Source organism: Microchirus variegatus, assembly GCF_963457635.1.
Source record: "Microchirus variegatus genome assembly, chromosome: 17".
NCBI classification, from domain to species: domain Eukaryota; kingdom Metazoa; phylum Chordata; class Actinopteri; order Pleuronectiformes; family Soleidae; genus Microchirus; species Microchirus variegatus.
In genome coordinates this window covers 21,930,698-21,956,663 of record NC_139818.1, presented here as the reverse complement: position 1 = coordinate 21,956,663, position 25,966 = coordinate 21,930,698, and the positions used below count along the sequence as shown (strand labels likewise).

The 25,966-nt window shown below is 41.0% G+C and overlaps 1 protein-coding gene across 1 annotated transcript in view; it reads right to left on the bottom strand.

Annotated features, from left to right (window-relative positions):
• cacna1g (calcium channel, voltage-dependent, T type, alpha 1G subunit) overlaps nucleotides 1-25,966 on the bottom strand; it is a gene marked incomplete at both ends in the record, with an annotated part of 267,406 nt that overhangs the window by 82,941 nt on the left and 158,499 nt on the right. The window contains 5 exons of the mRNA XM_083903756.1: nucleotides 3,659-3,814; nucleotides 5,422-5,536; nucleotides 6,719-6,904; nucleotides 8,484-8,635; nucleotides 9,825-9,908. Coding sequence (XP_083759882.1) covers nucleotides 3,659-3,814; nucleotides 5,422-5,536; nucleotides 6,719-6,904; nucleotides 8,484-8,635; nucleotides 9,825-9,908 — 693 coding nt within the window. The remainder of the gene's footprint in view (nucleotides 1-3,658; nucleotides 3,815-5,421; nucleotides 5,537-6,718; nucleotides 6,905-8,483; nucleotides 8,636-9,824; nucleotides 9,909-25,966) is intronic.

Here is a 25,966-nt window from a genome sequence, read left to right as displayed (position 1 = left end):
TCGGGGATCACGTTTTGCAAAGAATAATCAGTCAAAGGATGAGAAAACGATCCCCGATGTGTACGTTTTTAAAAGAGCTGTGCATCGTTCAGGACGTACGGTTATGCTCATTCACCGTCTGTCTGTGTGTGTGTGTGTGTGTGTTCTTATACTTGTGGCATACTGAGGACCAGGACCACAACAAAGTGGGGACATTTTTCCGAAGTGGGGACATTTTTGGCCGGTCCTCACTTTGTTTTCATTGAAATCACTTCCTTAGGTTGTAAACATGCTATCGAGGTCCTTAGTTTGGTACAAAAACTAGTTTTCCGGAACCTTGAATCTTTCAGGACCGGTATTAACAAGCATCTTAAGTAATCTGATTACATGCATGTGGTGCAAAGTGCAGGTCCGATTCCTAAAGTTACCACCTCAGAAACAGTTTTTTTTTTTTTTTTTTTAACATGAATCAGCAGAGGTGGAAAAAGTACTGAAGTATTCCAGGTAAAAGTACCACTATTTACTTCAGTACAAGTAAAAGTACTGCTCTAAATGTATTCAAGTTAAAATGGAAAAAGTAGCTTGTTCAAAATTTACCCAGAGCAAAAATTACTTCTTTTTTTTTTTTTTTTGTCGTGCAAAAAGGACACAAATCTCACATGAATTGTTTTGAATTAAGATGCTGACAATATAAAATATGTCATATTTTTAAATTCAGGCAAAAATAGGGTCTATTAAGTTTAAAAATAAAGTATTGAGTTTAAATTAAACAGCCTTGTTTTTTTTGCCATTTTTGACAAAGATTATTTGAATAAAAGGGAAGCGATGGAAGCAAGGTTCTCATCTCATGTTGTCAAAGGAGACGTATTTTTTAATACCAGGTGTGAACGCACTGCTATGAGGTCACATCACAGAGGACGGACGTTAATACCAGATCTCAAAAGTCCTTTTCTTTTTGCACAGCAGCCATTTTGACAGTTTAGTGTCACCGGTCACCACAACGTTAACAGCGGCTCATGTTCAGCTCACGTGAGGCAGTGAAAAACCTTGCGCGTATCCTGCAATCGAGGAACTCCAGGCGTCGCTGTGACCTGTCAAGAAAAATGGCTGCTGCACAAAAGTGTGTGTTTATTGTCACAGTGAGAGGTCTATGAAAGATTTTTTTTTTTGTCTTTAAAGACACTCGTTGCACTCTGCAGGGGTTTATCACGAATCGGACACAGTGTCGCCAACAGAGTGAAAGAGATGAAATTGAGCATGGAACAGACGAGCATTAAAAGTAATATTCCTTGAATGCATAGGGATGAATGTGAGTGAGTGTGTGTTCTTGTACTTGCGGCATACGGAGGACCAGTGAGGGTTTTTAACCAACAAAGTGAGGTCATTTTTACAGAGTGAGGACATTTTGGCCGGTCCTCACTTTGTTTTCATTGAAATCACTCAATTTGTCAAAAAAAAAAATTTGGGGTACATTTTTTTTTTCTAATTTTGGACAACATAGTATAGTATGCCGTTTTTGTCAAATTTTGGACCAAAAATTTTGAGTCAAATTTTTTTTTCAAATTTTGGACAACATAGTATATAGTATGCCGTTTTTGTCAAATTGTGGACCAAAAATTTTGAGACTGATTTTTTTTATAATTTTTGGAACGACATAGTATAGTATGACGTTTTTGTCAAATTTTGGACCAAAAATTTTGAGACAAATTTTTTTTTTCAAATTTTGGACGACATGGTATAGTATGACGTTTTTGTCAAATTTTGGACCAAAAATTTTGAGTCCATTTTTTTTTCAAATTTTGGACGACATGGTATAGTATGACGTTTTTGTCAAATTTTGGACCAAAAATTTTGAGTCCATTTTTTTTTCAAATTTTGGACGATATGGTATAGTATGACGTTTTTGTCAAATTTTGGACCAAAAATTTTGAGACAAATTTTTTTTTTCAAATTTTGGACGACATAGTATAGTATGACGTTTTTGTTAAATTTTGGACCAAAAATTTTGAGTCAAATTTTTTTTTTCAAATTTTGGACGAAATAGTTTATAGTATGCCGTTTTTGTCAAATTGTGGACCAAAAAATTTGAGACTGATTTTTTTTATAATTTTTGGAACGACATAGTATAGTATGACGTTTTTGTAAAATTTTGGACCAAAAATTGAGACAAATTTTTATTTTCAAATTTTGGACGACATGGTTTAGTATGACGTTTTTGTCAAATTTTGGACCAAAAATTTTGAGTCCATTTTTTTTTCAAATTTTGGACAACATGGTATAGTATGACGTTTTTGTCAAATTTTGGACCAAAAATTTTGAGTCCATTTATTTTTCAAATTTTGGACGACATGGTATGGTATGACGTTTTTGTCAAATTTTGGACCAAAAATTTTGAGACAAATTTTTTTTTTCAAATTTTGGACGACATAGTATAGTATGACGTTTTTGTTAAATTTTGGACCAACAATTTTGAGTCAATTTTTTTTTTCAAATTTTGGACGACATAGTATAGTATGCCGTTTTTGTCAAATTTTGGACCAAAAAATTTTGAGTCAAATTTTTTTTTCTAATTTTGGACAAACTAGTATAGTATGCCGTTTTTGTCAAATTTTGGACCAAAAATTTTTTGTCAAATTTTTTTTTTAAATTTTGGACTACATAGTATAGTATGACGTTTTTGTCAAATTTTGGACCAAACATTTTGAGTCACATTTTTTTTTCAAAAAAGTTTTCAAGCCCTTTTTGCTCTGGGTGTGAGATGTGGAAACCAAACCCAGTGTAAGCAAACCTGCGTGTGACTTCATTCGCCACAGCTATGCTAAGCTAAGCGTGACAGCAGCAGAGAGCATGTTCCAATTAATCCATATTTTATTACGGCCGTCAGCCACCGCTCGTCTCCTCCTCTACGGCGGAGAGTAGCCAAAGAGCAGGAGAGCTCAAACAAGCCCTGCTGTCACTTCCCAAAGACGAGCAGAGAACACGCCGAATACTCCTGATTTATTCTCCTCTCAACGGCTACTCTACTCTACTCTACTCCCTCGAAGACCTGGGTCCCTGAATGAGTTTCAACTCCTTGATAACGTCAAATAGGCAAAGTGTTTTCCCAGCTGCCTGTCTCTAAACAAAAGCAGCCATTAATCCACTTTCTCTTTCTTTCTTTACTCTCTGAGAGGAAACGTGTCACTTTTATTTTACGACGTGAGACGATTTGCGGGACGGACGGACGGAGGAAGCGAGGAAAGGAAGGAGGGGCTGTGATGTGATGTGGAGTCAGAGTCAGAGCAGACATAGTTTCCCTGTGATGTTCTTTACATGGCATGAAGACACCAGAGTAATAATGAGGACGACTGCACGAGGTGGTGGTGGGTGGGGGAAGACGGAGAGAAGGAAATGAAACGCTGCAACAAGTGTGCGTGTGATCCAGTGTCCTCACATAACTCCCCACAGAGTGCAAGGAAATCTATAAGTTAATGAAAATAATGTGTATTTTTGGCCATGAACGTCCATCTGTTAGTTCACTTTAAGCCTGCGCTCAAAAAATAAGTAGCCCATTGAGTCATTTAGCCTAAATGTTTCAGTCCTGGAAGTAAAAAAAAAAAAAAAAAACCCAAAGAATTTAACAACATATTCAGACTTAAACGGCTCAATAATCGAGACGTTTAAGCTCTTGAGACTATACCTCCGTCTGGAAACCTTCCACCAAGATGGCCACCAGCAAGTTGAAGAGGACGTAGTTCCCGAAGGTCATGAGGGCGATGAAGTAGAGGGCGGCGACGGGAGTCGTGGACGCCATGCCGTTGTACAACACCTTGTTCCAGTCTTCCTGTGTGAGGATCTGAGGCGGCGATGAGAGAAATAAAACATATTTTAGTGCCAGTAGTGAGTCGGCTTTAAAGATCTACACTTAACAGTGAGTGACAGTGGGTTGTATTCAAATTGAAATTTCAACTTGAAAATGATTAATCGTTCAGCCGAGCTCACGAAAAAGATAATGACTACAATTACGTCTGACACGTTGAAACACTCGTGCACGCCACTCCAAACTCAGCTCCTGAATTCTGTCATATTTCAGCGACTGTTTGTCTATAATATGAAATATAAATTGTAAGCATTTGCTCACTCCAAGTGGCTTAGATTTGGTTCCGTTTCCATTTTAAAAATGAGAATTGTGGCAAGGAAAATGACCATTGGCCCCTGGAAATATTCACATTTTCAAATTTGGCCCTTTGGACATCCTTGCTTTAAAGCAGGGGTCTCAAACTGGCGGGCCCGGGGGCCACATGCGGCCCCCCAATTGATTACATGCGGCCCCCCCACTTAATATCATGTAATAATGAAAACATGACCCACGACCTCACCCTCTTTTAGCTGCCATCGAGGTGATAGAATATGATATATGTTTGCTAGCAATGTTTATAATAACAGTAATAATAAGACATTTGGTCATAATTATCCCATTATTAAATGTATCATATACAACATTCAGTTACATATATAAATACACTTGTTAGGGCACCGAGCCACGAACGGCAGCGGCCGAAAACGGCTCCTGGTACGAATTTTAGTTCCGGTTGTCCACACTGTTATTTTCTGTAATTTAAAAATAAATGTTATATAACATTAATTTTGCATCATAAATAGCATTATTAAGTATACGTGTGATAATCATGATGCAATATTGTGAATTTTAAAGTCACGGTGGAACCCCCGAAATAAGAAAATCGGAGCAAATCCATTCGAGTAAATGTGTCAAAGTTTACGTAAGATACGCAGCACAACATTGGACTTTCACTTAAATACATCACAAAAAAAACCGTCTCCGTTTTGTTGCGTTTACAACACGTACAGTGTTTTTTTTTTCCCGTGCAAGAAGTACCGAGATAAAAGCCTAGTCTCGTGCGGAAGCTGCAAGTCTCCACATAGTCCCCGATCGGATGTTTCCGTCAATTATAAATGGGGATAAATGCCTCACCCACAGAGACTCCGAGTCACGAAAAAACTGAGGTGACGCCGACGCACGAGACGCTTGAAAATCAACAATCCAACGAGTGGATGAAACTGAGGGGGAATAAATAAAGAGGCAGAGAGAGAGAGCGGCCTGCGAGTGGGAGGAAGAAAATATTTGATGTGATATATTTTATTTATTCAAGAGGAAATTGTCTTCCCCGGGCCTCTGAGTCGGGGGCGCCAGGCTGTTAAAACGCTCGTTGGAACTCTGGCCGCTACGGTTTTTGATCACACAGGAAGTGCGAAACCCGCCACGCGGTGGACAGGTGGACTTCCATTCCTTTAGGGACACGCCGCTGTAAAACTTCTTTTATTAACTGCGTTTATTAAGTGTGAGGGAGCGACGCTTAAATCGGCCGTAAACACAGTGCCGCTGGAATAAGGTTATGTATAAGGAAAACGGAGGGGGGGGGGGGGGGGGTTTGCGAAGCTCACCTGGAAGACGGTCACGATGGCCCAGAGAAGAGAGTCAAAGTTCTTCCTGTCTGGCAGAGTGTCCTCGTCCCTCTCCGAGCCAAACTTGCAGCCAAACAGATGCATGCCCAGAATACTGACGCGGGAGAGGACAAAGCAAAACAGGAAACAGACTAGATAAATGTTTACACACTAAATACGAGCGAATAAACTGTTATTATTAGATTAAAATCATTCTTATTTTTCTAATAAAACTTCACTAATGAAGATTAATGACGATTATTGCATCACCGTCATGAAACAGTATTCGCTAAACTCATTCATGTCCAAAACAAACAGCAGACACAAATGAAACACTGTGTATGTGTGCAGTGCTGTCTGTGAGGGAGTAAACAAAGCCGTGACCCACAATGCACTGAGGCGAGAAAAAAAAAAAACGTTGCCAAAAACAAAACAAAACAAAACAGATCGCAAGTAGTAGAGTAGTTCTCGTGGCCAGGTCAAGTTCAGCACCATGGAGAGCGTCACACAGTCACAGAGACACACTGCGACTGTTTTTCCAACTCCGCTGAGGAAATGAAAGGAATAACTCAACACACAGATTATTTCCCACCAGACACAAGAGCGCGAGGACAGTCCGAAGGTGTAAGAAATGATGTTAACTGCACTCTCTATTACGGTTCATAAGTCACATGTTTTCCAAATGTCACCAGTGAAAAAACATAGTCCGCGTGTTTCAGAGGCGCAGTTCCTCACTGTTATGAGGATATTCTTATGAAATCTAACCAAGTATGTTTTCCCATCATGCGGCAGAACACGTGGTTAAAAAAAAAACCACATGCACAGATGTAGACGCATGAATAAGTAATGCAAATTTAGCTCATAACAATAAATCCTGGCATCGAGTAATTAAAAATCTCTGCGAGAGCTTCATTTCCAAGAGACGAACTTAGAAGTTAGGGTTTCAATTATTATTATTATTATGTACAAAATTACCTGAAATGTGTTTTTTCTTTCTATTTTTTGTTAAAAAAAATGTGTGTGCAGAAAAACCTCTGTAACTCTTGTGTTTTTGTCAAACTCAGCGACGCTGCTTAACGAGGCAGAAAAAGAGAAACGAGGGAATCGCTGCTGATCTCATTCTTCCCGTCACTCGTCAGCGTTGACCTCTGCCCCTCTCTGATCTTCACTCAAAGAAAACTAACCATGTGCTCATGTTCCAATTTTCTTTCAATTCCACACCTTTGTGCTTCCAATTAACTGATCGTCCTCAATCGATTTCTCTTTCCGTGATCCCCTGGCTCTAACTTGTCCCTACCTGAAGATGAAGATGAAGAGCATGAGGAGCATGCAGAAGGTGGCCACGTTGTCCATGGTCTTCATCAGCACCACCAGCTGCCTCTGCAGCGCCGGCATGAAGCGCACCAACTTCAACACCCGCATCAGCCGGAAGGTCCGGAGCACCGAGAGGCCGCCGCCCTGCTGGCCGACAATCTCCCACACACTGAGAACACATAGGGACACATAGGAACATCAGTAATTATTTAATATTAGATGGTAAAATTTCCCTCCAAAGGTTCAACCCAAGGACAAAAAATATGTAAAGTTTTCCTCCAAAGGTTCAACCCAATGACAAAAAATATATAAAATTTCCCTCCAAAGGTTCAACCCAAGGACAAAAACACGTAAAATTTCCCTCCAAAGGTTCAACCCAAGGAGAAAAGAAAATATGTAAAATTTCCCTCCAAAGGTTCAACACAAGGACTAAACACGTAAAATTTCCCTCCAAAGGTTCAACCCAAGGACAAAAACACGTAAAATTTCCCTCCAAAGGTTCAACCCAAGGACAAAAGATAATAAGTTAAATTTCTCTCCAAAGGTTCAACCCAAGGACAAAAAATATGTAAAATTTCCCTCCAAAGGTTCAACCCAAGGACAAAAGATAATAAGTTAAATTTTCCTCCAAAAGTTAAACCCAAGGACAAAAAATATGTAACATTTTCCTCCAAAGGTTCAACCCTAGGACAAAAGATAAATTGTAAAATTTCCCTTCAAATGTTCAACCCAAGGACAAAAAATATGTAACATTTTCCTCCAAAGGTTCAACCCAAGGACAAAAAATATGCAAAATTTCCCTCCAAAGGTTAAACCCAAGGACAAAAAATATGTAACATTTTCCTCCAAAGGTTCAACCCAAGGACAAAAGATAATAAGTTAAATTTCCCTCCAAAGGTTCAACCCAAGGACAAAAAATATGCAAAATGTCCCTCCAAAGGTTCAACCCAAGGACAAAAGATAATAAGTTAAATTTCCCTCCAAAGGTTCAACCCAAGGACAAAAAATTTGCAAAATTTCCCTCCAAAGTTTCAACCCAAGGACAAAAGATAAATTGTAAAATTTCCCTCCAAAGGTTCAACCCAAGGACAAAAACTATGTAAAATTTCCCTCCAAAGGTTCAACCCAAGGACAAACAAAAAATATGTAAAATGTCCCTCCAAAGGTTCAACCCAAGGACAAAAAATATGTAAAATTTCCCTCTGAAGGTTCAACCCAAGGAGAAAAGATAATAAGTTAAATTTCCCTCCAAAGGTTCAACCCAAGGACAAAAAATGTGCGAAATTTCCCTCCAAAGGTTCAACCCAAGGATTATAATATTGGTTATTTGTTAAGGTTTGTCACTAAATAGTTTTTGTTGCTAGAAACAACTGTTCTATTTTACATAAATACAAAATGATTGTTTTTCATAAATGTTGACATTTGGCATCAGTTATAATATATCCAGTAACTCCTTATGTCCAAAGGGAGAATGTTTGAGCCAAATTTGAAAGGATTTTCTTGTATTCCTGAAACACAACGATGTCATAAAAACCATCCATCCATCTTCTGCCGCTTTATCCCCTACATGAGGGTCACGGCGGGCGCTGGTGCTAAATCCTGTCTGACTCACGCTCATGTCCAATGTGCCTAATCCCCGAATCTGTATGTTTTTGCATTGGAGGAAACCAGAGAATTTGGAGGAAGAAGAAGGGAGAACATGCAAACTTCATCCAAAAAGGCCCAAAACACCTTCTCTCCAAACTCACCTGATAACCACGATGATGCCGTCAAAGATGTTGTAGGGGTTCTTGATGTAGCCAAAGGGCCCGTAAACCAAAACCTTCAACAGCATCTCCAGGGCGAAGAGGCTGGTGAACACGATGTTACTGATCTCCAGAGCGTTGGTCAACTCGTCGGGCTGGAGACGCAGACAAAGAGGGAGAAGAAGAGGAAGACGGTGTTGATACACAGTAGTGGAAATACAACCATGACGAAAACCTGAAACAGCAACACCTTGTGGTTAGGCCTGTCACGATAACAAATTTTGCTGGACGATAAATTGTCTCAGAAATGATTGCGATAATCGATAATATTGTTGTTCTCAGATCATTTTCATCTAATACAATGATAATGGTATAATAATGCAGGTACACCTTTTCAAATAGAAATAACCGGTAACGCTTTCTTTTACAGTCCCCTAATTACCTGGTATTTAGCTGGTAAATTCATGGTAACACTAAAGTGTTGCTAGGTAATTACCAAGGGTAATAAGATAAGTAAATACAGTGAAACCGTTGCCAAAATACTGGGTAATGCACGGTAATGTACTCGGTAAGTAAAGTAAAACTGTACTGTAAAAGAAAGCCAAGCTTGTTTCCATGTAATTACACACATTTTTAGGGTTAGGTTTGTTAGATTACCCCTTGGGTAAATAGCTAGTAATTAGGGGACTGTAGGTACCTGCTTATTACCAGTTTATAACCCAATAATACACTTACATTTACCATAGTTTTGCCATAGTTTAGCTGTACATACCTTCTTATTAACAGCAGTAATAACACGCTATAATTTACTATATAGTTACCAGGTAAATGCCCAGTATTTTGGCAACAGTTTCACTGTATTTACTTTCTTATTACCATTGGTAATTACCTAGTAACACTTTGGTGTTACCATGAATTTACCAGGTAAATACCTGGTAATTAGGGGACTGTAAAAGAAAGCGTTACCAAATAACCTTTTATTTTTAAAGAATATTTAACACTAGAACACAACAAATTAACAAACAAGCAATAAATAAAATGGGTTAGCTGCACTCTGCTGTGGTTAGGCTACACCAGGAGTCACGCCTCCCCACACACCATGCGACTGACAAGTTGACTGACATGAGTGTTCACTCATCGTTACTCTGGCTTTACACGGCAACGCTCCCGGGTGAAACACAATACACAATATTTTATCAGATGTGCCTTTCGTTTAGACGGCGACGGCGTTTTTGGGGCTTAAAAACGCAAAAAAAATGAACCCACCCTCCAGAGTGGAAATCTTAAAAAACGCTCCGCTGTCAACCCCTTTAGACGGGAACGCGACGCGACAGCGATGCTCACGCTGACACGACGCTGAACCTGGGGGCGAATGTGGTGCTTCAGCGTCGTGTCAGCGTTAGCATCGCTGTCGCGTCGCGTTCCCGTCTAAAGGGGTTGACAGCGGAGCGTTTTTTAAGATTTCCACTCTGGAGGGTGGGTGATACTGATCCAGGAGTCATTTCAGCAATTACGCCGAGTTAATGTTTTGGTTTTTCGACTGTGGGCGACTCGGCGCTACTAGAAAGAAGTAGAAGGAAGTTTCAGCGCGTGCGCGCTCTCCTGGTGTTGTTGTATGGCAGTGCTTCACAGCGCCACCTAGCCACCTGGCATGCATACTACATCAAATTTCACACACTTTAGGACCCGAGAGAGAGAGAGAGACGGGGGAAAACAAAAAAGCATGCAAATGGAATTTATTGCGGCCAGAAAAATTATCGAGCTAATTTTAATTATCGTGCGATTAATTGATTTATTGAATATTGCGACAGGCCTATCTGTGGTGCCACACGTGCACGAAAGCAACACGGCAGCCAATGAAATTCAATTCGAGTCTGACTAATCGGGGGCCTGTTCACACGCAGCGTCTGGAGCGTCTGCTTCGAGCATCATCGGAGAGTCGTGCTCTCGCTTTTTTTTTTTTAACATCCGCATCAAAACAACTGGCTCGTGTATGTGCGAGAGCGCGAGAGGGCGAGCATCTGAGCGTGGGCGTCTACAGGAAAAAAAAAAAAAAACAGAGCGAGAGAAAAACGAGGAACAAACTGAGACAGACGAGAGACAAGAACCCTGATCCAAAAGATAAAAAGGCGCAGCTGGAAAAAAAAAAAATCCAAAATGCGACACAGTATGTAAATCACTCGTCTTGCAGCCGGTGCCCGTAATTACCGGCGGAGGAGAACAGAAAAACGCTGTCATGTGCCTGTGGACTTGTGGATCATCCCCACCAGGCCTTTCATCTCTGTGCATTAAACAGTTTACATAACTCACAAATCATGGTTGGCGTCACGCGTTTCCAAACACATTTTACACTAACATGACACAGACGGAGGATGGCGGGTGTTTAAGGCCTTATCTGTGTTTGCATGTTCTCTGACATAAATGTGTAAGCGCATGTGTAAATAGAGATGTCACGCCTGGCAGAAGCACTGTAATGTAAACACAGCGTGTGTGTCTGTGTGTGTGTGTGTGTGTGTGTGTGATGTAGCCAGTGCTGGTGGTGCCGCCAGTTGAGCAGCGATGACTCAACTCTAGCCGCCGCTTCAGAGCACCGGGTCCACAGTTGCCGCTGTCGTTTCGCTGATTTCAGTGTCATACGAGTGCTTTTAAGAAATAAACATTTAAAATGCGGTAAAGTAAATACTACTTGATTTCCCAGAAACCCAAGCTATAGCGAGCGGCAGATTAGCCTATAGCATAACACCCTTATCGTTCTTTTAAATGTGGTGTTCCACAGGGCTCAACCCTAGGCCCGTTTTTTGTTACAGATTAGCCTATAGCATAACACTTTTATAGTGTTTATGTGCATGTGATGTGACGCATAGTCAAATGTAAAAAGAGAAACAAACAAGACATCTAAAATCCCTCATGTCAGTCTATTCTTTTAAATGTGGTGTTCCGCAGGGCTCAACCCTCGGCCCGTTTTTTGTTACAGATTAGCCTATAGCATAACACTCTTATCGTGTTTACGTACGTGTGATGTGACGCAGAGTCAAATGTAAAAGAGAAACAAACAAGACGTCTAAAATCCCTCATGTCAGTCTATTCTTTTAAATGTGGTGTTCCGCAGGGCTCAACCCTCGGCCCGTTTTTTGTTACAGATTAGCCTATAGCATAACACTTTTATAGTGTTTATGTGCATGTGATGTGACGCATAGTCAAATGTAAAAAGAGAAACAAACAAGACATCTAAAATCCCTCATGTCAGTCTATTCTTTTAAATGTGGTGTTCCACAGGGCTCAACCCTAGGCCCGTTTTTTGTTACAGATTAGCCTATAGCATAGCACTCTGATCGTGTTTACGTGCATGTGATGTGACGCATAGTCAAATGTAAAAAGAGAAACAAACAAGACGTCTAAAATCCCTCATGTCAGTCTATTCTTTTAAATGTGGTGTTCCACAGGGCTCAACCCTAGGCCCGTTTTTTTTTACAGATTAGCCCTTTAGCATAACACTCTTATCGTGTTTACGTGCGTGTGATGTGACGCATAGTCAAATGTAAAAGAGAAACAAACAAGACGTCTCAAAATCCCTCAAGTCAGTCTATTCTTTTAAATGTGGTGTTCCACAGGGCTCAACCCTAGGCCCGTTTTTTGTTACAGATTAGCCCTTTAGCATAACACTCTTATCGTGTTTACGTGCATGTGATGTGACGCATAGTCAAATGTAAAAAGAGAAACAAACAAGACATCTAAAATCCCTCATGTCAGTCTATTCTTTTTAAATGTGGTGTTCCACAGGGCTCAACCCTAGGCCCGTTTTTTGTTACAGATTAGCCTATAGCATAACACTCTTATCGTGTTTACGTACGTGTGATGTGACGCAGAGTCAAATGTAAAAGAGAAACAAACAAGACGTCTAAAATCCCTCATGTCAGTCTATTCTTTTTAAATGTGGTGTTCCACAGGGCTCAACCCTAGGCCCGTTTTTTGTTACAGATTAGCCTATAGCATAACACTCTTATCGTGTTTACGTACGTGTGATGTGACGCAGAGTCAAATGTAAAAGAGAAACAAACAAGACGTCTAAAATCCCTCATGTCAGTCTATTCTTTTTAAATGTGGTGTTCCACAGGGCTCAACCCTAGGCCCGTTTTTTGTTACAGATTAGCCTATAGCATAACACTCTTATCGTGTTTACGTGCATGTGATGTGACGCAGAGTCAAATGTAAAAGAGAAACAAACAAGACGTCTAAAATCCCTCGTCAGTCTATTCTTTTAAATGTGGTGTTCCACAGGGCTCAACCCTAGGCCCGTTTTTTGTTACAGATTAGCCCTTTAGCATAACACTCTTATCGTGTTTACGTGCGTGTGATGTGACGCATAGTCAAATGTAAAAGAGAAACAAACAAGACGTCTCAAAATCCCTCATGTCAGTCTATTCTTTTAAATGTGGTGTTCCACAGGGCTCAACCCTAGGCCTGTTTTTTGTTACAGATTAGCCTATAGCATAACACTCTTATCATGTTTACGTGCATGTGATGTGATGCATAGTCAATTGTAAAAGAGAAACAACCAAGACGTCTAAAATCCCTCAGACGATAAGAGTGCTATGCTATAGGCTAATCTGTAACAAGAAACGGGTTGTTACAGATTAGCCTATAGCATAGCACTCTTATCGTCTTTACGTGCATGTGATGTGACGCATAGTCAAATGTAAAAGAGAAACAAACAAGATGTCTAAAATCCCCCTGTTCAAAAGCAAATAAGTAGATGTTGCCATCATGTCAATCTATTCTTTTAAATATGGTGTTCCACAGGGCTCAACCCTAGGCCCGTTTTTTGTTCAGAACTTACACTCACGTGCTCCCTGATATTTGTGAATTGGCATTTAATAATTAATGTCATTGTTGTGTTTTTATTCAACAACAAACCAAACCTATTTATATGTAAATCTTGTATTTTTGTGCATTTTATGTCACCAAATTGTTGATTTAGAAAAATACATGACAACATAAGCATAATGCTTCAACTAAAATTGGATTTTTAAAAGAAATAATTGTTGTAAAGATACAAATAAAGTTGAGTTAATCCCAGGGTATAGCAAGCAGCATATTAGCCTATAGCATAACACTTTTATCGTGTTTACGTGCATGTGATGTGACGCATAGTCAAATGTAAAAGAGAAACAAACAAGATGTCTAAAATCCCCCTGTTCAAAAGCAAATAAGTACATGTTTCCATCATGTCAATCTATTCTTTTAAATGTGGTGTTCCACAGGGCTCAACCCTAGGCCCCTTTTTTGTTCACAATTTACACTCACATGCTCCCTGATATTTGTGAACTGGCATTTAATAATTTATGTCATTGCCAAACCAATTAATATGTAAATCTTGTATTTTCATGCATTTTATGTCACCAAATTGTTAATTTAGAAAAATACATGACAACATACGCATAATGCTTCAGCTAAAATTAGATTTTTAGAAGAAGTAATTGTAGTTAAGATACAAAAAAAGATGAGCATATAGCAAGCAGCATATTAGCCTAGCATAGAAACAGCTAACCTTACTCTGTCTAATTCCAGAAGCTCATGCTAAAACTTTTCATATAGTTTCATATAGTTTCGTACAGTGCTTAACACCAGTGGCTAACAGCGAGAAGTTTCTCAGTTGGAATCCCAGTTCAAACAGTGACTTCCCGTACGAAGTTAGCATATTTGAGTTTTCACGAGCTAATTCACAACTAAAAAATATAATACCAATTTTATATTCAGCAGTGCGTAAATAGCAGAGTAAAAAAATTGCTGTAGTTAGTTTTAAACGTGGTGTTAAGAGGCATTTTGTCACTCTTGTGTTGTTGTCATGCTAACTTAGCATGCTAAACTACTCGTTTGTAGCCGTTTTCTTTGATGCAGACATTAGCAAGAACTTGTTGGGTTCGTGTAAAGCAACCAAAGGCGACAGGAAACTTCGCTAAGACTTCTTGCTCCAAAAAAGCTTGACACGTTTAAGTCGTTGCTCTGTGTTAAGTCATTATTCCCACAAGGAATGATGACATGAATTTAGCTTCGGGCAAAAAAAGTCCAGCATCACCGAGGCCCATTATTACACCATAACTCAGTGTAGTGAAACTTCAAAACTGAATTTTACTGCCTTTTTTTTTCCCCCAGAATAACTTGCAAACTTGTAATCGCTGCAGCTTTTAACAAGTCCTCACATCGCCGTATCGAATAGGTCGTAATTATTTATTTATTTTTTTTTAAACGTAACCTACGTGACTTGTGCTGCATTAGACTGCTGCATCTAACCCTTACAACACTAAAACTAATTGGCTGAGGCTGAGGAAAGATCACGGTTGGCGGGAAACATAATGTGAGCAGCGATCCGGGGTCAAACTATCTGCTTCAGCGGGGCCTTAATTATCGCTTAAAGGGGCCACTGGGGCAGCGAGAACACCCGGTTAGCATGAGTAATTAAGGCGATTACAGATGTATTTATGTAAACACAATATAATTGTTTTTGAATATATGACTGAGATTAAAGAAACGGGCTTATTCCTTCTTTGTTTATCGTACAATATACAGTATGCGTATACTCCGGAGGCGATTGCGCGAAGACAGCAAGAGAAGCTCTGCTTCCTCTAAAATGTCATCAAATAAAGGGTCAAACATGTACGGTTGTATTTACTTTTCATTACCAGTTAGAGTGGGAGGCAGAATTTATGTATTAATACATTTAAAATAGATACAAATATAAATTAAAACATAAATAAAACACCAGCAATCACCACTTTAGTTTATAGTTTGACCCGACCGATTTATTCGGCACAAAGTCTCAGCAAATTGAAACGCAATTTTGTTCCGTTGCGCCAATGACAATAATAAAGTCTGACGTACACTGACCATTAAACAGCAACACTGCATCATTAAACACACGCTCGATAAAGAGCCACTCAACCGGTGACGGTCGCTGATGTTTGAAACTCATTTCAGGACCATCATTGATACATAAATCCTTGCATAAATTCTGCAAACCAACGACCAGAACAAGGAAACGCGACAATTGCGTAAAACTGAAATGACACGTGTATATGTACAGATGAATATGGTCTATATATATATATATGTCGTGGAGTAAATAACCCAAAATCAAAAACTGCTTCCACCTTTCAGACAGTTCCACCAATCACCAATCACCACACAGAAGCCCATTGCTCCATTGACTCCCGGAGAAGCCGAGCTTCCGTGGAAGTCACGTTTTTTTTGCCGCGTTTGTCCAATATCACCGAGCTCACCGCCATCCCGTAGAGGAGCTTCAAGTGGTTTTAATAAAACAGCTGATTCTGAACAAACTAGTGATACTAATAGTGTTATTAAAATGTACTGTAACATTAAATACAACATTTTTAGAGCATTGGTTCTCAAAGTGCGGCCCGGGGGGCCAATGGCGGCCCGCAGAAGCATTTCTGGCGGCCCCGCAATGAATTACAGTTGATAGTTTTAATCCAGGAGCTACTAAGCTTGTTAAATGTTTATTGGACATTACTGGATACAGACTAAAATTCTGGGTATTTATTTGGTTTCTATATGGTGAATTTTAGTGTATTATTGGGTAATAAGCTGGTAATAAGCAGGTAGCTACAGCCCCCAATTACTAGCTATTTACCCAGTAAATATATGGTAACAGAAATGTGTTACTTGGTATTAACCTGTAATTAGAAGGTAAGAACAATGGCCAAAATACTGGGTAATTACACAGTAAATTATAAAGCGTTATTATATTAACGCTTAAATTACATTATATTAACGCTTATATTAGTTAACGCTAAACTGTAGAACTGCAATCTGGTCATTAAAATTATTACAAATGGGATTTCTTTCTGGTTTTTTTTTGTTATTTTTCTGTGGCGGCCCTCAGTCCAACGTTGGGTTCCTAAATTGGCCCTCGGGTATCAAAACTTTGAGAAACCCTGTTTTTAAAGGAAGCCGAGCTTCCCTTGCCGTCTTAGAGCGATCACCGCTGCACTGAACTTCAAGCTGTCGACGGAATCCTTGTAAAAATCATTGTAATTAACATATTTTTTTGTCACAAATACGGTAAAAAAAAACTGCAAGAAACTCAGTGAGCACAAGTTCAAATTCGGTGCCACTGCTATTTAAAGCTGTCAACTGAAAAAAGGCAATAGATAATTTATGGAATAAGATGAAATATGACGTAGCTATGTCAAAAGGGGGCGCTGTGGAGGGTATGTGCGGGATGACATCTCGCCCCCTTTTCCTTGTTATAAAAAGAGTAATTTGCCCACGGGGGGGGCTGCAGCTCGGCCGCTGCCAGTGAACCTCACTTCCTGCAAAACAAGCCTTCCTCCTCCTCCCGTTTCATCTCACATCTCACCTCGCTCGCCTGCGGACGCACAAATTCGACTGTTTGATCCCTTTGGCTTCATCGTGTCCGTTTTTGGAACGCGGCGATTGGAACTTCATACGATTCATCGCGAGGAGGAGCTCAAAGGTGTAAACAAAAGGCGAGGGGGACACTCGGATGAATGCCCTCGCACACCGTTATGTGGAAACGCAGCACGTGCACGGGCCACACACACATAACCCCCCCCCCCCCCCCCGCACAGCGAGGTCCATTCCCCACACTAATTACCACGTAAAACATACTGTACGCACGACGTGTTTGCACTAATAATTAATGCACTTGATAAGCCAGAACCGGGAGTACACGGTTTTTTTTTTTTATGAGGTGAGACTTGGACTGCAGACATCTGGCCTTAAGACTGAGGTGTTGGTCATTATTTCCGCCACGACGACCGTTCCTGCTCTGCTATTGTTTCAGCCTGTAGACGAGACATTCCTCAGACATCGTGCAAGATTACTGCGGCAAGCAGAGTAGCACCATAAAAGTCTTTCCTGCACAAAGCACAAAGCACACAAGAGACACCAACGGTACAAAAAAATAAATAAATAAATAAATATAAACACACCCACGACACGACACACGCGGAAAACACAGCCATTAGCTTCTCAAACAGGAGGAATTTTTCCTAATTGACTGATGACTACTGAGGTGGATGTGTCCAGCGGTATGAGTTTATAAGTGAGAAAGACACCCCCCCCGTCCCCCCCCCGTCCCCCGTAAATTGCTTCCTTTAGATGGTCGTGTCCTGGGTAATGAGGCTGAAGGAGCATTAGGAGGCAAAAGTGTGTTAGATGAGGAATAGTGTAATCTGGTTAGCGCAAATGTAATGTCGCCTAATCTGACGTGATCTAATCGAAATGGGATGCTGCGTCCACCCGCTCCGCTCCAGACTGTCAATGATGCAGCGCCGCGTCGCGTCTGGTATGCGTGTGTGTGTGTGTGTGTGTGTGTGTGTGTGTGTGTGTGTGTGTGTGTGTGTGTGTGTGTGTGTTAGTTTAAAGCGGAACTAGACTGGAAGTTCCAATTATCGCAGTTTTTTTTGGTGTGTATCTGCGTCATTACCTTGTTTATGAAGCCCTGACGGTTCGAAACAAACAGTTCAGCCACTGCTGAGAACGTTGTGTTTTATTGTAATCTCGGGGCTCAACGAGATCACTGAAAATCCCGTAATAGTTACATAAGCAGCGGTTCTCCTGAACAGCAGATCGTCCTGCTCCGGGCACTAGTCCGGGCACATCCGGTTTACGTACATTGAACCGCAGAAGAAGAATAACGTCCGTTGTGGAGGTGTTTCACGAGCGACAGTGTCTTCTGACTCTGGGTCTGACTCCGGCTTAAAGTCATAAAAGTGACTGCGGCGGGGAGTCGTGAAGAAGCTATTTTTAAACACTGTTAAAACAATGTTTTGATAATGAGGTGCAGTGCATCCGCCGTTCCAGAGGGGGGCGCTGCGCTTCTGAGAACGGATGTGCTGGATAGTACTGGCCAATCACAAGACTCTGTCTTCTGGGGGTGAAAGTTCACTCTGAAATCTCGCAGCAAAGAAACACTGTCAGAAAATAGGATTTCTATCGGCTAGTTTACAGCAACTTGGAGGTTTTTGACCATAAAAACAAGTTAATATATGTAAGTAGACCTCCATAACTAACATTTATGTGCAACAGGACCACTCTATGTGACCTTTAATCAAATGGTTTGCCCAGGCATGCCACAGAAGAGGACATTTTCAAGCACGAGAAGACGAATATTTCACTCCCCATTATTGTTGGTTTGTTGGTTCTGATTTAATAACAGTGATAAAAAAAAAGATTTGTTTCAAACGGGCACTTGAATAACTAAAAAAAAAAAAAAAAAACTGCATTAACACAGTTTTAATCATAATAATTAAGGATGTAATACTAAAGGAGAATGATAATTCAAGGGTTGACCAGGGCAGCACAGAAGCAACAGAAGGTCAATTACGGCCTCCCATAATTTCACAATTTCACAATTGTAATTTGCTTGTCATCTAATAAGTAATTATCTCTGCTCTTAAGACCACTAATCAACTGTTCATGTGATGTGATTTTTTGGGACAACCGGGGCTGCTGAAACAGTTTCTAACTATTTCCTTTCTTTCCATTTAAACTCAGATTAAATAAACGAGAAGTCTGAATTTTAAACATTTGAAGAGTGAGCCTCACAAACAAAACCAAATGAGTCCAAAAAGCAAACAAATAATCATTTTCCCAAATGTCAAGCTATGCTTTTAAATATGGCGTTCCACAGGGCTCAACCCTAGGCCCGTTGCTGTTTACAATTTACTTTGAGAAGTGGCATTTAACATTATGTATTAAATTAGATGTGCGATTGTAGTATTTTTATATTCAAACAAACCAAACCTATGTGTATATTTATCTTATATTTGTATGCATTGTATGTGCGACACTACGTCACAAGCTGAAATGGAAAGATAAAAAATAACTGATTCTATTTGTCCTGCTGTCTGTCAAGATAATTCTATTGTATTTAATATCACACATATCTGGGGTTTTTTTTGGGAAAAACTTGTTTAAAAGTAAGTCAAATCTTGTGTTTAGAAAACAAGCATAAAAGGGGGATTTAAGAGCAGGAGCCAGAAAGTATAAGTTGTTAAATGTAGGCAGCTACTTGACATCCACTGAACCAGGAAATAAGTGAATCTAACATTTGATCACCTCATTGATTCTCTTCATTTGACTTTAATGGCTTCAGGACTGGAAAAGCGCATCTTGTATAAACCAGGATTTAGACGCTGTTTTGGTTGTTTTTTTTTTCTCTCTCGCTGTCTCACCACCGTACAAAAGATAAAAAACACACTTTTCTTACGCCCGTCTTGGAGGGCGGCCGGCGTCTTCAGATGCCAGCTCTGTTTTCGTCAGACAAGGCAAGGATAAAAGCTGAATAGCAGAACAAAACCATCTTTCCAAAAGCAGAGAGGCTAACGTTCGCAACGGCCCTCGTTCGATCACTGACGAGACCTCGCCGTCAAATCTGTTTCTTAAATCTTAATTCTACAATCGCACACATCTGTGTTTGTTAATGAGCTTTTATCCGCACAAAGCTCCTGTTAAGCTTTCTGAGGGATTCAAGATCTCACCAAAATACTTACAAGACTTCTCTAAACTGCTGCAGCTTATACGTCTTAACACAAGAAAATGGCTTCTGAGCATGTTAGCGTGAAGGCTAGTTGATGATTTCCATAGATGTTTGTTACTTTTACGCCACTACGTTTCCTTAGTATTATATATAGAGTTAGTATTCTAACTAGTATAGTTAGTATATATATATAACACCATTAACGGCGTCAACGTTTACGCATGACATGTTTCCACGATGACTGACCAGAAAAAGATGCATGTGACTTCATGTTTACGAAGTCCAGGCACCATTTACCAGTTAGCTCTGTTAGCTGCGTTAGCTCCTTTAGCGCCGTTAGCGCGCCTACAGTCGACCTGGAGCGGCATGTTTATTAAACGAAAAGAGCAGTGCTACAAATAACCAGCGTACCTGTGTACTGCGTATGTGCGCCTCTGTTTTTAAAGCTTAGCGTTACTTTAGAGACTCATTTTAACAATCGGGAGTCACGTAAACATGACGTCATGCGCGTCTTTTTCCCGGTCAGTCGTCATGGAAGAGCGGCATGCCTTAAAGTTGACGCCGTTACAATGAGTCTCTAAAGTAATGCAGTTTTCCATGCCACGGCACTGGAGTCCAGGCACCGTTTACCAGTTAGCTCCGTTAGCTCCTTTAGCGCCGTTAGCGCGCCTACAGTAGAACTGGAGCGGCATGTTTATTCAACGAAAAGAGCAGCGCTAAAACGGCAAGAGCTGCGATTGGTCCTCAGGACCAGCCGAGTGAAGCTGCTCTGTGCCGGCTCACAGTGAGCACCGAGCGTCCACAGAGGGCGGAGCTGATCTCCGGCGATAACGCTGCTGCCAAACTATAAATACGTCATATCTTAACACACACAGCACATGTTTAGACTCTAAATGGCCAATTTTTCGCCTCAAATTATCTTAAAACTGCGTTCCGGGACAAAGAAAAGTGAGAAACGGTCGCTGTTTCAACAACAACAGTCTTTCTCCCTCGGACGCCATTGCTCACTGTAGCCAAAAGCACAACAACCTTGCGCAGCGACCCCTACTGATCGGGCGGGAAATTGCAGCGCCAAACCGTCAACCGGATAACGCATTGCGCAGTCGGGGAGTACAATGTGGCTTTTAAGTCACAAAACAGGACCAAACGGTTTAAAGACCAGCTCTCAGCACACCGACAACTCTCAAAATGAAAGAACCCAGTTGTCAAACCCGTGGGTTAGGTTGACGACGTGACCCCGAAGTAACCTCGGCTCGCTTTAGTGCAGCTACAAACCGAATCTATAATCGTGTTGATGCTAAAAAAAAAAAAAAAAAAAAGGATTCCACAACTGCAGCAGCAGCAGCAACAACAACAACAAGTACATCTCAGCGCCGTCGTCTCCCTCGACACTTCCGTCGGTCTCTGCGCTCCTGAACGTCCCCTCGAGCTATTCTGGCATCAGCGCTTCATCGCGGGGGGGAAGACGAGGAAAAGGGCTGACAAGTCGAGCTTTAGAGGGAAAAGGAAGCGAGGGAAAAAGAAGAAGAAGAAGAAGAGCAGGCCCGCCACTGTGGTCCGTAAAAGACAAGGGGAAGTTTCCTCTGTGTAGTTAAGAGTAAATAGACTATGGGCCGTGTCGCATAACTATTCCGTCAGCTCCGCCCATAAATGGTAAAGCTCTTATAAACTGCACGGAGAGACAAAGCAGACGCCGTCTCTTGTCGCTCTCTCGATTTAATCCTCCTTTTTTTTTTTTATCCCCTCCACGTCTGCGTCGCACATACGTCGCACACTTGTGGAACACGACCTCCGCGCGTTGCGTTTGTGTGAGTTTGCGTTAAAGGAGATAAGAAGCAGACGGGCTGATCTGCTGTGTGTCACGGACAGTGAGGGTTAAAGGCCCTGGAGACGCTCACACACACACATAAGAAGAAAGAGTGTGTGTGTGTTTGTCAGGAGGTAAAATGTCAATATTTGTTGGTGTAATTATGGGATTAAAAGCTTCGAACAGTGGCTTCCGATCATTTCCTGTTATGGAATAATAACGAATAATAGAAATATCAGTGTTAAAATCATACGTCTGTTGTGTTTCAATGCTCTACTCTTACAAACATACTGTAGTCATGATAATATCTACAATAACGTATAAAATTTGATGAGTTTCTTGTCTCACTTTGTCCCACAGCCAACATTAAAACAGTGTAGATTAGTGAACAATATTTTCTTTTCATAATTTAGTCTATTAAGGGTCCTTTTCACTCATTAAACATATTAAATATTCAGTTCAGTGAACATACAGTGGAATTTAAAGTAACATGGGGGGAGGATCCACATCCTTATCAAATTGCCTGGTAACTACTTAAAGAGACACTGTGTAGTATTTATGGGTTTATATAACCCAAAATCCACTTTTTTATACATATTATGTGCTCCTGCATTGTCTAGTCACTGTATAATATTCTTTGTTTCATTTTCGTAGTGTTTCAAAAAGTCATGTAAAATAACACGCGGTTGCATAGCCACTGTTAGCAGCGAGACGCCATGTTTCTACCGGAGCCTGTAAGGACAAACGCGAGAGAACAAATCAAGCGACGATTTACTTGTAGCGCAAGTCCCGCCTCCACTTGGGTAGCTCCGCCCTCTCCCTCGCCTCACGAACCTCATCTGCTGACACGGAGAAAGACGACGAGGACCGGCGGAGGATACCGTAGCGCTCAGGGAAGGGAGGGGGTGAGCAGAGGAGCAGTTCTTTGTTGTAAATTTCAGCCTCTCCTCTAGATGGCACTATAAACTACTTACTTCACCTTTAAGGAGACATATCTGGTAATTATAGCTCATAATTCTTTAAAAAATAACATGCCAAACACTGATAATAACTAATATCCAGTCAAATCAGATCAACCTATTGCTGAAAAAATCAATAATTTACATGATCAATTCAGTCGAAAGGCTGTCAACCATCTCCAGTTGTATCTAAAGTGGGAATTTACACAGTAAAACATGCATCACACCCTGGTTAAATAACTGAAATAGACACGGTTTTCATTGGAACCTGCAGTGTTTACTTCTTCTTCTACTTAACTTTGGCCGTCGAAATGATGACTCTGCATCTTTTAAGATAGGATTTTATTCCACTCCATGCTTAAAAGGCGCCATATGCAAGAATGTGGCCAAAAACAGATACTACATTCAAATTCAAAATACAGAGGTCTTTTCAGTTTCGTTTTCTGACGTAACTGGCAACCCGTGGTTGCTCGACAGCAGAGACTCTACCGACTGCAATGATTGGTCTACGGCGGTAGGTGGCGCCACATGCCAAAACATGATTTCAAAACATAAACATTATTTGCAGTCTGCAAATATTTATTTTAATGCAAATATTTTGTCTGTACTGTTGTTGTTGGTGAGTTCAGTTTGTTATATGAACATTATTCCTGAGTCTCTGTGACATATTAGGAGGATTTTATATCCAGTTACATAATGCACCTTTAAGTCGACTTCTTTATTTGCCATTGACGTTGAAATTAACATTGTGTGTGTGTTGGATTTCCTACTTCTGACGCAGTGATTGACGTCAAAATGACAGACGAGAAACTGTCCTGATTTACCCTCTTAAGTCTAAAGTAGCTGTAGGTAAACCGCCAAAGCGCAGACCTCGACTGTTTTTGCACGTTTCAGCTCATTCTTTTCATTTCTGGCAGCTCACAGTTACTCCACTGCTTTTGATCCACGCTCGCTCGCCCTCGTCCTCGTCTGCAGCCGCAGCTGTTTTCACTGAAAAGTCTCCGCGGCCAAACACGGCGAAGCCCCCGGTCCTGACTCTGTTTGCGTTGCGTCTCTCTGCTCGCGCAGGGCGTCAGGCGGAGACACATGTAAAGTCTCGGGAAGTCGGGAGACGGATTTGATTTCCCCTGCTGACGAGTTTAACTTCGCAAATCCACGGATTCCACCGGGAAGCGCGGCAACAAAACACAAAAAAAAAAAACCCAGACGTCAGGTTGCAAAACATCGATTTAAGCCAAGAAGGAAACACGTTCGGCATGTTCAACGCGACAGTTTTCTTACTTTCAAAGGACACTGTGTAGTATTTATGGGTTTATATAACCCAAAATCCACTTTTTTATACATATTATGTGCTCCTGCATTGTCTAGTCGCTGTATAATAGTTTTTGTTTCATTTTCGTAGTGTTTCAAAAAGTCATGTTAAATAACATGACCGCGGACCGCGGTTGCATAGCCACTGTTAGCAGCGAGACGCCATGTTTCTACCGGAGCCTGTAAGGACAAACGCGAGAGAACAAATCAAGCGTCTCTTTACTTGTAGCAGGAAGTCCCGCCTCCTCTCTCTCCGCTTCGTCTGCTACGGCCGCGGTAGCTCCGCCCTCTCCCTCACCTCACGAACCTCATCTGCCGACACGAAGAAAGACGACGAGGACGACATTTGACCGGCTGCGGATACCGTAGCGCTCAGGGAAGGGAGGGGGTGAGCAGAGGAGCAGTTCTTTTTTTTTGTAAATTTCAGCCTCTCCTCTAGATGGCACTATAAACTACTTACTTCACCTTTAAATCTGAGAGACAAGCAGGATTTGCTCGACGGCAACTGTTGAACTTCAAAACCGACGTCGGACCAGCGCACGAATGTCACGCTAGCGCAATCAGACGTTTCGCGACGACGACTGCGTGTCCCCAACGATTGCAAACATCTGTCAGCGGGGGCGGGGGGGGGGGGCACGAGTCTTAATATATCACAGTCAACAACAGCGTCGCGTTTCAAACTGTGATTTAAAGTTGAAACGAATGCCGCTCTCTCCGTGTACTACTTTAGACATCCCGCTAATTAAAAACAGTCTGATCAGAAATCAACCAAACCAAATCTGATATGATTTCAAAGTTGTTGTTTTTTTGTGGCAAAAAATATAACCATCTGCGTCCAGAAACACTGATTCATCCACGTGCGAACGCACAGCTGCAGGAAATCAGTGTGTTCCCCCTCTGCCAGACACACACACACACACACACACACACATCCTGCTCACATACATGGAGCATAAATCACAATTAATAAGCGCCTGATACGTAATTATTGCCGAGCGGCCTTTACGGAGCGTACTTGAAATTTGCAGGTCTTCCTCCGTCATTTAGCGCACAGGGCGGAAACTTAATCGCGTGTCAAAACTCTCCTCACGACACAGTGAGAAGCATAAATAAACAATACATGTTTGTCAGAGCTACGGCGTGACCTCAAAACGACCTTTTCCAGAAGTCCTCAAGGAGGCTAAACCCTAGTCCTGATGAGGTAGAACCCTAAAAAATCTATTGCTTCTAAAATTAGCAAACTCCGCTTAACTTTAGCATCTGCTATATCGCGAATAACACACTTAATTGTTCTTGAAATATGTTTCTTATGTTGAAAAATGTACATTTTGTGCTACCGTTTCACCAATAAAAGCCCTCTATGGAGACGTTTCTTTGTTTCTTAGGGTGAATTCCAATTCCTTTGCTTAACCCTCAATCTTAACCCTCAATCTCAAAAAAATGTGCGCTCCCGCTAGTGCAAGTGTTGTGAAAAATTAAGTTGCGAGGCAAGTTTAAGGGCCGTAATATCGAAAAATTTTCCGAGACCACCCTTGGGAGCAAGGGCTACCCAGAATGCATTGCGTGTTTTGACAGAACAAAGATGTCGCCGGAAGCAGCAAAACGAGTACGCTACAAATTAGTATTTTCTTTGTTAATAGAGATATAAAAAATGATGAAAACCATTGTATTATCTTAGTTTAGGCCCATATTATGGATTACTGACGTCATTTTTTTTATTTTACGATCTTTTGTCAATAGCCGGTCGGTGCGGACAAGCGATCGTTTGCTATGGTTTACATTTCAATAAGTCGTGGTGTGTGGTAACTGTCAGCTGAATATTTGTATGAGTATCATCTTATAACTAACTGACAACCTAATAACTTGACTGACAAACGGATCGTAA